Source organism: Daktulosphaira vitifoliae, unplaced genomic scaffold, assembly GCF_025091365.1.
Source record: "Daktulosphaira vitifoliae isolate Bord-2020 unplaced genomic scaffold, ASM2509136v1 Scaffold_1, whole genome shotgun sequence".
NCBI classification, from domain to species: domain Eukaryota; kingdom Metazoa; phylum Arthropoda; class Insecta; order Hemiptera; family Phylloxeridae; genus Daktulosphaira; species Daktulosphaira vitifoliae.
Window position 1 is genome coordinate 71,349,720 of NW_026099572.1, and position 13,081 is coordinate 71,362,800.

At 25.8% G+C, this 13,081-nt stretch overlaps 2 protein-coding genes across 3 annotated transcripts; both read right to left on the reverse strand.

The window, feature by feature from the left end:
- Nucleotides 1-2,012: 2,012 nt before the first annotated feature.
- On the reverse strand, nucleotides 2,013-5,038 carry LOC126907802 (uncharacterized). The gene is made up of 5 exons (XM_050689409.1): nucleotides 4,947-5,038; nucleotides 4,276-4,488; nucleotides 4,030-4,180; nucleotides 3,340-3,467; nucleotides 2,013-2,283 (listed from the first exon to the last, which is right to left on the reverse strand). The coding sequence occupies exons 3-5, from the start codon at nucleotides 4,139-4,141 to the stop codon at nucleotides 2,029-2,031; spliced, it is 495 nt and encodes a 164-aa protein (XP_050545366.1). The 5' UTR covers nucleotides 4,142-4,180; nucleotides 4,276-4,488; nucleotides 4,947-5,038; the 3' UTR covers nucleotides 2,013-2,028.
- A 312-nt stretch (nucleotides 5,039-5,350) lies between these two features.
- On the reverse strand, nucleotides 5,351-11,238 carry LOC126907763 (junctional adhesion molecule-like). Of its 2 annotated transcripts, XM_050689361.1 has the most exons (8): nucleotides 11,065-11,238; nucleotides 10,840-10,961; nucleotides 10,665-10,761; nucleotides 9,507-9,715; nucleotides 9,095-9,221; nucleotides 8,236-8,363; nucleotides 6,176-6,344; nucleotides 5,351-5,782 (listed from the first exon to the last, which is right to left on the reverse strand). In XM_050689361.1, exons 3-8 carry the CDS (start codon nucleotides 10,711-10,713, stop codon nucleotides 5,694-5,696), a joined length of 771 nt encoding a protein of 256 aa, XP_050545318.1. In that variant the 5' UTR covers nucleotides 10,714-10,761; nucleotides 10,840-10,961; nucleotides 11,065-11,238; the 3' UTR covers nucleotides 5,351-5,693. The 2 variants fall into 2 exon arrangements, with proteins under 2 accessions (XP_050545318.1, XP_050545310.1); XM_050689353.1 differs by having other exon boundaries at nucleotides 10,665-10,956.
- Nucleotides 11,239-13,081: the final 1,843 nt, after the last annotated feature.

The following is a 13,081-nucleotide window of genomic DNA, read 5'->3' on the forward strand; positions in this document are numbered from 1 at the left end:
CGAAATTGGTAGCTGTCATCCATCCTGAAATATGTGGTACTACTGCTGAGCTCGAAGGGACACCTTCTAAAAATCTTGGATTTATTCTCTCCCTAGGATTGATAAAAAATGGAGGTAATTAATTTCCAGTAGCGCTCATGGCGCGCAAACATGTCACTGTGAACCCACGTTCGGCTGACGAAATTTTTATCACTCGGCGAGTACCAATGGGACTGATGACTTTTGGTGTTTTTGTTGCCACTGTGGAAAATCCTGACTCGTCAACGTAGATTTGTTCAGCTGTGAATGAGTATTTTAATCTGATTTCTTTAAGTAACTCAAAAAAATTACTAACGTTGACTCGATTAAATGCCATGAGTCTAGCAACTGATGTAGACTCAGGTTTTCTTAATGTTAGCTAACATTCTTTCATAAACTATTTAACAAAACCTTCACCAGCAGTTCTTTTTCTGCATTAAATCTATGGGCCACTCCATTTTTTTCAGCANAAAAAAAAAAAAAAAAAAAAAAAAAAACACATCTTAGTAAAACCAATACCTTCTCAGCTTCGCATCGAAGCTAAAAGTATTGTAATAGAAATTGATTTTTTATGAGTTTGTAGGTATTTATTAGTACTTTCAAATACTAATCTCTAGTCTCTAGTCTCCCTCTATATACTATTTTACTAAGCCCCTCTATATATGAGCCACCTGGAAAAATTTTACATTTTTTCTCGCATCAAAATTCGCCTTTTTCTTTTTTCTCAGCCTCTTTGGGTACCGTTCGACGGCGCTTGCGGTCCCGCGTCTTTTGAGTCATTAAAAATTTATCAACCCTCATTATGAAGGCCTCATTTTCCTTAAAATTAACACATAAGTTCAAACATANTGTTTTCGTGTTAAACCATAAGCTCTTTTATCAATATCAAACACGTATTGTTTCAATTCCTTCATTTGTGATTCAAAAAAAGTATTTTTATACCTCCCTAAATTTCGAGGAAAATCCACATCAATTTCTTTTACTTCTGAAATATGAACGATAAAAAACGATAAAATATCGTTTTTTTAATTATCTTCTTAAAATAGACTCGGGTACATTATATTTTATTGCAGCAGTGTTCAGACTCAAACATTTCTGTGACATCTAATATAACAAACATCATGTCTTTATCTTCCCAACTTTTCCTTTCACTTATTTTTACATATTGTAAATGTATGTTAATATTTAATTGATGTTACTATCGAAAGTAACTGTGAATTTATGACCAATTTTAAATTATAAATTTATTTGATAAATTTTATTAGTTGTTATTTATTACACTATTATATTATAAATTTGTATAATCATATTAATAATAATAATAATCTTAATATTATTGTTATCAATATAAAAAATTTAACAGAATTTGGAATACTAATAAAATAAAAAAAATGTATAAATAATGAAAAAAACCCGTCGTGTAAGATGACGAATAAAAATCATTCGTCATCTTTCCCTCTCACGTAATTTTTACCGAACTAACATTTATCAGTAACAAAAAGTATTGTAATAGAAATTGATTTTTTATGAGTTTGTAGGTATTTATTAGTACTTTCAAAATATTCAAGAGAGAAAGTTGAAAACCTTACCATAGAATATAACATATGTTAATTTTGTAGTTCTTTTAATCTCTAGTCTCTATCTCACTCTATATACTAATCTCTAGTCTCTAGTCTCCCTCTATATACTATTTTACTAAGCCCCTCTATATATGAGCCACCTGGAAGAATTTTACGTTATTTCTCGCATCAAAATTCGCCTTTTTCTTTTTTCGCCGCCTCTTCGGGTACCGTTCGACGGCGCTTGCGGTCCCGCGTCTTTTGAGTCATTTAATTTTGAGTCATTAAAAATTTATTAACCCTCATTATGAAGGCCTCATATTCCTTAAAATTAACACATAAGTTCAAACATGCAAATATAAAATAATATTATTTAATATTTTTATATTAACAATAATTTTATTATTAGAATTGAATTATGTTAATGAGGTTTGAACCAATGTAACAAAACTTATTCACTGTTGACAACCACTTCTACATCAGTTATATCTTTTGTATATTCTTTAATCACTTTTTCGATATTATCATTATTATTAATTTTAAAATATTTAGATATTTGTATAGGTCGAAATGGACTATATGTAATTGAACAGTGTACTTTCAGTTGGCTTGATGACACAACGTTGTATTCCAAATACGAAAAAGTCTTGATCAATGTGAATGAAATACCAGGCAAAAAAAATGTTTCTGGTCTATTATTAGTTATCTGAAATAAGATCATAAAAATTAATTTTAGACAATTTTTTTTTTCTTGATATAAACAGATATACGTTTAAAATGAACTAATAATAGTTGAAATTCGAACCGAACCTAGACCTTATCCTTTGGTTTTATTTTAAACATAAAAGAGATCCAATCATATGGTGAATGTAGAACTCAAAATAATTACATTACAACAGACATTTTACTTTCTACAAAATTCACCAAATTATATCTTCATGAAATATCGACGCTTACTAATTCCATAATTTATCCTAATTACAAGTTTTATAATTTATAAGTATAATACATGAATAAATATTGATCAAGTAATTAAAATTAATTTTGTAATTGATATTCAATAATTTTGTATTGTTATTTCCACGGAAATTGTATAAAAAGCTATGAAGTATTTGTATATAGGATGATTCTTTTAGAAAAAATGTTAGTAGAAATTATTAATAAAAAGAAAAGATAAATCAATTATTCTGACCCTCATTAGTTAATTATAATTTCAGTTATGAAATTTAAATTGTAATTTATCATAAGGCATTGATTGCTATAACATTTTTTTGTAAAAATTTCCTGTAATATATCAATATATTTTGATAGTAGATTTTTTTATAAAATAGCTTTGAAAAAATAATAAAAGGAATTGGCCTCTAATCATCCGTTTTTAATATTCCAATGGAGTTAACACTAATTTCTTAAAAACACTTTCAAACTGGTTTTTGCGCAATTACTTATTACAGTTTTTTTTTTTTAATTTGCGATTTTTACACAAAATTGTACTTTTCATCGCCAGGATTAGTCTTACGTCTAAAACTAACTTACAAAAATTCTAAGGCTATATTCAGTCGGTGCGAATTACATTTACAATTTATTATCAAATTGGAATGTGTAAACAAATTTTGTTCAGAGATATCCATTTCAAATGACATTTAGACAAGTATACAATATTATTACTAATTTAAAGTAGTTTTGAATCAAAGAGAGATCATTTTTTTATTTAAAAAATAATGTTTTTCTGTCTGTCTTCTATTTTAAAGTTATATATATATACCTCTTTATCATTTATAAACCAAGTTATATTATTAGTAAAATGTGTTGTTGGTGACGTACAATTTGCTCGAAGTTTTTCACCGTTTGTATATTTGAGTTTTTCTACTTTCAATATTGGGTGTTCTTTTTCTGCAAGTAACATTTTTATAAATAAAAACAAAATGTAATAAAATCTAAGATATAAGGTATAAAATAGCTAAAAAAATTATTTTTACTCATAAAATAAGAATATTTTATTGTTTAATTCGAAAAAAATTTTAGAAATTTTTTATTTTTCTCACAATACACTCTGTGTATATTATAATATAAATAATATATATACTATAATTTTTTTGCAACTTCTTTAAATTTTATAACAGTTAGAAAAAATCAATTTTTGTAGTTTTTGAAGGTCAAAGTTTTTAAAAATGTTCTTAACATTCAACAGTATACTAAATATCATTTAAACAAACATAATTTTAAATTTATGTTTATATTTTTTATTTTACTACAAAACTTTAAATTATTGGTAATAATCAGCTAGAAGTGTCAACTCAATGTGGATGGTTATTAGATCAAATGTAAAACGTTGTCTTTAATACGCAAAAAAAGGTTAACTTAAAATTTGCTTTTTTTGTGTATTAAATAAATTTAGCAGGTACTCAATTAATATATTAAAGATTCATTATTTTCGATCCACTTTAATACTTACGCAATACTATAATTTCTCTGGACGATTCATTTGATATTAAAGAAGGCGTATCAAGTGTGACTTTACATCGATAAATGCCACTAAAATCTCTGGTAACATTAATTAAGAACATTCTAATAAAATCAACCTCCTCTTTATATTCGTTGTAATTCTAAGAAATTATAATTCATTATTATTCTACATGAATTTTATTTTTATTCTATTGATAAGTAGTAATTAAATGGGTGATTAATTTTCAAAACTTACACTAATAAAAATATTTGGGTTATTGAAATCACTAGTATTAAGCGTATTCTTTGGAGAATAACGATATAATAATTTTTCATTATTATACCATTCTATTGAATTAATTGACTCATTTTCTTCAAGACCCGAAATGACACGAAATCATTACTGAATAACCTTCCATTGTAATGTCCGGTGTAATTTCGGTAAAAACATTAAAACTATTAACTTTACCTATAATTATTAAGTTATATATAAAAACAAGCTCCAAAAAAGTAGTAGGACACATAACTTAATAATGAAAAATTATTTTTAATTAATTTTTAGACAGAAAATACTATTAAACAATAATATTTTCTATTTCCAATATATTCTATCACTACCGGTTGACGTTATTATTAAAGCTTCCGTGTTAACCTAAGTGTTTCTTAAAAGCTTATAATTTCACAATTCCTTCTCAAGATCGGATATACGGATTTTTGTCTCTGCACACATTAAGTCAACTTTGTTAAATGTTTAAACAATTAGATTGATTCAAATGAAAATTATATTTTATAAACTATCGAATACATTATAAACTTTAATTTTATAATACGAGTAATAATGTTATTATACGAGTTGTCTCATGAAACTATATTTTGAATTCATCTAAATAATAAAAAATTCAAAATATAAATAAACATTTTACTTACCAAGTAAATAAGTACAAATTATGAACTTCAACTGTGTGATTAAAGCCATCATATTTTTTTTTTTATATATAAAATTAATAAAATCAATTTTATTAAACAAAACAAAAAAATAGTATATTTTTCCTTTACAAAAGATAACAATTTGGTATAAACTTTTAACGTAAAATAGATATTATGCTTCAGTAATAGAATCGAACAGTATCTGATGAAAATTAACATAAATTTTAATGTTATTCCAAGTTTGTTTGTACATTATATAAAAAAAAACTACTCCAAATAGACTAAGTCTAATGTTTGTTAAATGTTTAAATAATTGGATTATTTCAAGTCAATATAAAAACAATTGAACTATTAAACTTATATTAACTATTGAACTATTGAACTTATATTAAATGTTGAACTTATGACTCTTGCGGAAAATAAACTTATATATATATATTGAGAAATTTATTACAATAAGAAATAACAAAAAAATTCTCGATATAATTATTACATTAGGATTAATCATGTTCATAACTCCCTTCCAGGTTTAAAATTTATCAAACCTGTATAATAATATCAGAAAATTTCGGATTGATTGTAGTTTTAATATAATTTAAATTAATTTTCATATTTTTCAACTTTATTTATATTTTTTCATACAAAGTACATAATGAATAACATTTTTTATTTTATAAACGTGTAATTATTTTAAACTATTATTGTAATTTAGTATAAATAAATGAGTGAATATTTAATACTTTCTCTTCAAGTTTTTGAAATTTGTTGATCAAGAATTAATTTCTGAACTATTGATTTTACTTCAGATAATTCTTCATTAACAGATGACATCATATCTAAAAAAAAAAGACTAGTCTTAAGATTGTAACTACTACATAATATATTTTTCATTAGAGCTAACCCAATATTCTGATGATCAGAGAATAATATTTTTTTTTGATAAGAGATACTTAAAAATATTTTTGAAATAAACTTATTTAACTATTAGCTTGTCTCTTAAATGATATCCAAGGATAAATCACCCAGTAAATCCTTATAACGGTACATTAATCCATGTGTTATTAGGTTTATTTACAATAAATTAAATATTCCGCAAAATATTCAAATATGCATGTAAGTGAAATATTATATAATTATAATTTGTTTTTTAAATATGGAAACATGTTATATTCAAACCACTATTTTATTTTATTACATGTGGAAGTTATCAAAAACTCTAGGCAACTTACCATAAATATTTTTGTTGACAACTACTTCCACATCAGAATGGATTTTATTAAAATAACTGAATACACAACGTATTTTCAACTGATTAGTAGATAAAACGTCATATTCTAAAGACGAATATGTCTTAAACTCATTAGGAACACGAAGTGTTAATGGTTTGTTATTAGATATCTAAAAAAATAAATGATTATTAATATAATAATATTATATTAAATATTACCGTTAAAAATAGTTAAACCCTCATAAGGCATAAGAGACTTAAAAATGTTATAATGATTAACAAATTAAGAATATATCACACCCCTAAAATTCAAACATCAAAATATATGGTTTTTAACATTTTGTTGTTAATTAATATTTGGTATAAATTTCTGAGCCTAATGATACAGACTTAAAACAAGAAAGTTATCTTAAACTCAATTAAAATTCTATAAACAATATAATGGGATTTTTGAGTAAGTTATGTCAAAATGATATTTTTTTAAATATTTCGTTTATATTGTAAGGCTACGATATTCTACTAAAATGATTTTAAAAATAATATTTTTATTTTTTAAATAATTTAGTAGTTAATGATAATATATACCAGGGTGTTCAAAAAGTAAAGAAACTGGTCAATTGTTACAAACAATGAGAACGGTAGAAACTCTTTTCCTTACTTACTGAACACCCTATATACTTCACTCTTTATATAATATAACTATATAATATAACGCCCCAGACCCGGAGCCCTACGAGCCTTACGCGCCTTCGACGAGTAAGATTCTTCGGGCCGTCATCATAAGTTGATTCCGGTAGGGGTGTAACAAAAATATATTAAAAATGTTATTATTAAAATTCAAAAAGAGAAAAAATATAGTAAATTTGATTGTAATTGTACTATAAAAATGATAGTAAAATGTATTGGATATAAGGTTAACGTTTGTTAATGAGGTATTCCCTTCACCCTTTAGGCCTATTCAAAAATTATTTTAGGAGGGTATTTAATATTTTTTACTTTGTTAAACATATTATAGAATTTTTTTTGCTAAAAATTAAAGTAATGATGAAAAAAAAGAACATTAGGTACTTATTTATTAGAAGTTGCCTAAAAAAATATTGATAGCCCTGGTTCAAGGGGGGCCCATATCTCCCTTAAATACACCCCTGGTAAACACAAAAATTATCAATATTCTAATTATAATAGTTGTGTTCATATTATAGAATAATTAAAAAAAATTCAGCGGGTTATTATACGTAGACTATGTAAAAATTTAATTTTGTTAAAAATATTGGTAACTGCGATTTAACGTTGGACAGCATAGTTGTCATAGATAAATCATAATTTAAACGATAAACTCATAGACTCATACATCATTTATGAGAAGAAAAAAATTATTAATAATGTACTGTTCTGATAATGAAAGTACAAACTTATATAATTATAACCGTCTTAAAATTTATATATAACATATAATATTCCTCGATAAGGTATAGTGCTATGTGCAAATGCAAAATAGTGTCCTAATAAAAATACATACTACACCATATAATTAAGGTTCATAATAAACGTATGAGCAGACAAGAATCAATGCGCATATTAAAACCATGCGCGTGGACTTAAAAAAAAAAAACCTCATAAAACGGTGAAAAATGAACGGATTGAATTAATTTTTTTATCATATCTCAGGAATATTATTGGGCGGGTCTGATGAAAATTTCAAACCTTAAGTCGTAAAACGCTGGCGTCAGCGAGTGTTTTTCTCAAAAACGGTCGAAATTTTAAAACGCTCGCGGGAGAGCGGCAAAAATTTTCCGACCTTCTCCAATAATTTTCCCGGAGTCTAGTGACCGAGTGCTTTTGTTGAAAAAAAAATTTTGAAAATCCGAGCACGCTAAATAATTTTTCTAGAAAAGCGTTTTTTTCCTTGTTCTATTATATAATAAGATAGTACTACAGCAGTTTAATATAGTGACTTTAATAACTTTCAGATTCAATACTTTATTAGTTATATCTACACCGGCACACGATATTTTTATGAGTAGTAATTAATCTAAATATATTTTAAAATCGTATACATGCCTCTTGGTCGTTTACAAACCAAGTAATATTAATTGGAAACAAAGTAGTTGGTGATATACATTTTGCCCGAAGCTTTTTACCAACTAAATAATAAGTTTTTTCGACTTTCAAAACTGCATTGTCTTTTTCTGAAAATAAAATAAAAATAATAATTCAGCCTGAACTTTTACACACGAATCAGCTAAAATTTTTTTCTTCATTAAGTATCAGCGACGCATTTAAGGGGTTATAGCACTCCCTTTGAATAATTACTAATTTTCATTATAAAGACATTATTTCTTTGTAATTGATTGATTTTTAATAATATGATTTTTAAGTCCCACGGTACCTAAGTTAGTGATTTTCCAAAAAATCATGTCATCAGCAAGGCAAATGTTTGAAGTATTATCAATAAAAATTCCGTAATAATCCATCCAGTTTTAAAAAATTATTTCAATATAAAATGAAAACTAAAAATATCAATATTGACTGACTATTTTATAATAGGTGTTATTTTTGGGACACTTCTCTTTATTACTGGGACTGAGGGGAATTTGTTCAAAATTATGACATTTATAGTTTCAACTATTTCCATTTTATGATCTTTTTAAGAATCGGTCAAATAGGAACGGGAATAATCACGTATACGTACAAAAAAAACAAGACAGAGTAAAACTAATAGTTTCTTAGCTACGCATCGAAGCTAAAAATGATTTTGTGAAAAGTAAATAATTTTTACTCTTCACAAAATCATTTTTTGATATACGCTATTTTAACGAATAAAGTTTCTCCATTGATATTAAAACTAAATTAGTCCATTTAAAAATTTGAGTTATGTAACATCAATACAATAAAATTATATACAAATTGAGACACTAACGCAAAACTATCATTGGAACGCTCGCAGATGAACTAATTCTTTCACTTTTCATTGAACACATATATGTACCACTAAAATCTTGGGTCACATTTTTTATGAATAGACGCTGAGGATCCGATTTGTTGACCTGTAAAAATTAAATTTTAATGATAATTTAAATATTTGTATACAGATTGGTGACGTGAGAGGATCGATGGACACGAAATTATTGAAATTACTCTGTATTATATACTTGATTGGATATTGACAGCACGAATATTATAATTTTAATTTGTTGGGAATGTGATATTTTTAATAATAAATAAGATTTTATCTTTTTCATATTATGTTAATAGTAGACATAAAAATATAATTATTTTTATAATCNATGTTAATAGTAGACATAAAAATGTAATTAATTTTATAATTTTACTTCGAGGCTTAAATTTAAGTGATTGAACACTTCAGTATTCGTTGAATTCCACGGAGAATATCGATATAATAATTTATCATCCTTGAACCATTCTATCTTATGAACAGCTTTGTCTTTTTTATAATTATATCGACAATTCATGATTGCTGTATCTCCTTCGATAATGAATTCATTTATGTCACTTATAACACTTAAACTTGTTATTTTACCTACAATTACAATTGTATAAATTTGAATTTTTGACTTACTTAAAACTTAATTACATGAATTTAAAAAATCGACGCCCTAGTTCAAAACTGTAACAACTCAAAAAATCAATTTTTTCAGTATAATAACTTAGCTATATTGAATTGGATTTTAAACTTTAAATGTTGAATAATGAACTACAACTTAGAGATCAAAACCCAAAGTCTAAATGTTTTGAATTGTCTCAGTTTTGAACTGAGGCGTCAAAATAATATATGTACATGTACTATAACAAAACAAAAAAAAAAGGGATATGATTTAAATATTTTCTAAGCATATAACATTAGATGAATTATAATATTAATAAATATTTAAAATGATTTTCCTCTTAAATACATTTTTTTTCTCAGCAAATATGATAGTAAACTTGATAAACTTAACTATAAAAAAATTATATAAATATAAATTTGAATTTACAGTATATTACAAAAACAACATATTTACGAAACGATTAACCTCAATTTTTAACGACTTTAAAAGTTTTCAATGCACTTTAAGGCATATATTAGCCGTTGACAATGGTAAAACGTACATTTAATATACTTTTTAATACTTTTGTCGTTTTTATATTTGATATTTTTGGTTAAATATTTGATTTACAAAAAGTATATATAGTATAAATAATTAGATATTCGATCATTCAATTAAAAGAGTTTGAGACTTGTATAAAACTAAAGTTATCTTTTTAATAATATTCATAATCCAGAGAAATTACGTAGTTCAAAAAATACATTGAAAAATATTATAAAAGTAAAAATGGTTGCTAGACGGACATTTGATGACTATAATATAATCAATATTTTGTGTCAACGAAAATAATTAATATAAAAGATATGTAGTTTTAAGTTTTATCTTACCGATTANACGAAAATAATTAATATAAAAGATATGTAGTTTTAAGTTTTATCTTACCAATTAAACAAATACTTATAATTATGTTCCACCACGCAAAAACAGCCATTATTATTGGTATTAACAAGTAGTTAACTTATAAAATAAATCACTCGACCTATTAAAAAAATTAATTTAGAATTTATTATCAATATTTTTATTGTGAAACAAGGATTATGAATCCAAAATTTACTACCAGTGTTGCATTAGTTATAGTTCTAAAGCAAATGAACAAATGATCGTTTGTCAGTTGAACATAACATCATTTAAAAATATTCTCAACATTTTATTGTATACAAGATAAAAACATGGCCTATTCTTTTTTAAAAATCCATTAATTATTTAATAATTGAATATTCATATTTCTTTAATCAAAGTAATAAAAAAAGATTATTTAAAACTTATTGAGTTATTTTCATACCTTGATACAATATTAGAGGATTCACTGGCCTTTTTTTAAAAGAGAGGTAGTCGAGTAGTAGCTGTACCTAAATTTATTATTAAATATATTATGAACACTGAAATCAATCAAAGTACTCTTTGCTCAAATGTTTGTTTAATTTTCTTATCTTTAAATCAACAACTTAGGGCCAAACTACAATTTAATTTTTTCAATTAAAACATACATTTTAATTAATTTTTAATAACTATTTTTTTATTACATCATTGTAATAATAATTCAGAATTTCCATCATGTATTTTATTACAAGTATCTGAAAACATATTTTTCTATTATTACTATTATTTTTTGTTGGTTGAAAATGATTTTTAATGCATTAATTAAACTCTAAGTTCTTTAATTTTTTTTTATAGATTATATAGATAAAAAAAATACAGAGCCTACTTCGATGGAATCGATAATTAATCTAGCTGCACTGAATATGCTGACTTTTAGTGGCAAAATGAAGAGTGGTCAGCCTTTTTTGATATGTTCCGACGCCTGGTACATTTTAGTGCGACTATAACCCCAGTTAAAAAATTCTTTTATTTCAAATAATCGTCAAATGGAGAAACAGCTAGTTGTATAAGATGCATTGAGACAACGGACGCCAACTATGATGCAGTCTGGATTACATTAATTGAACGTTATAATAATAAAAAGGTGTTAGTCCAAAGACATGTCCGAAATATTGTCGAATTAAAACCGTTACAAGATAGTACTGCTGATTGATTACGTACATTAATCGACGACTTAAATAGTGATATGAAAGCTCTAGAAACTTTAGACGAAAAAACCAGGAGACTGGGGTCCTTTACTGTTGCACATAGTGAGCTCAAAGCTGGATCGAGAAACGTCGAAGTCGTGGAAGATAAAGTAACACAAGAATAAAGGACCAACTGTCAAGGAATTAACAACATTTATAGTCAAACGTTTTCAAATAATGGAATCCATAGAATCAACGCAATTCAGTAATGATTATTTATGGCCTGTTGACAGAAAAAGTAGTTTAGTAAAACATCCAAATAATAGTCGAAAAATCAACTACTATGATAACTACAGCAATTAAGTGTTGTTTTTAATCCGCCGCACAATATACATAAGTGCCCATCTTTTATCGCGTTATCGGTAACCGAGCGCATATCTAAAGTAAATAAAATAGGCCTGTGTAAGATCTGTTTACGTAAACACGACAAAACTAAATGTTTTGGTAGATATTGATTAAAATGTAATGATCCTCATAATACGTTGTTACATTTAAATAACGGTGTAAAATCAAATCGACCTGAAATCCAAACAAAGAGCAATTCGAGTGAGTCATCTATTACACGAGTACCAGCGGCGTATTTATATGCAGGCCTATAGGCAACTGCCTAAAATGGCTGATTTTAAGGGGCGGCAAATATTGAAGGCCGATAAATTTATAAAAAGCAAGTTATTTTAGCTTCGATGCGAAGCTTAGAAAGTATTGGTTTTTCTATGTGTTTTTTTTTTTTTTGTGTCTCTTACCACTTTTTCTCAGCTCTCACCGAACCGATTTCTTTCAACGATACGTCAAAAGATCACAAATCGTATCTAGTCGAAGACATTTCCCTCAAAAATTTCCCTCGTTCCCCGTAAATTGAGGAAACCTCCAAAAAAATTATAAATTAAAAAAACGATAATTTTCGACATTTTTTCAATTTTGTTTTACTTAACACTGCCATAACTTTCTCAAAAATAAACAATATAATTTTTTTTTATAGATGTTTGATGTCTTTACCTATCATTTGGTATATTTTTTTTATAAATTTAACTCTTTACCTGCCCACAGGGGGGGATTTAAAATGAAAACTTTTTCACAAAAAATTTAATTTTTCAACTTAACTTTTGAAAATGTTTCGAAAAGTCTGACACTTTTATATATATCTTAAATTAAAGGTGATGTAATATACTTTATTATGAAAAAAAAAAATTTGACTTCTGGACTTGTCTTTGTGGTGAAAATAGACATCAAAGT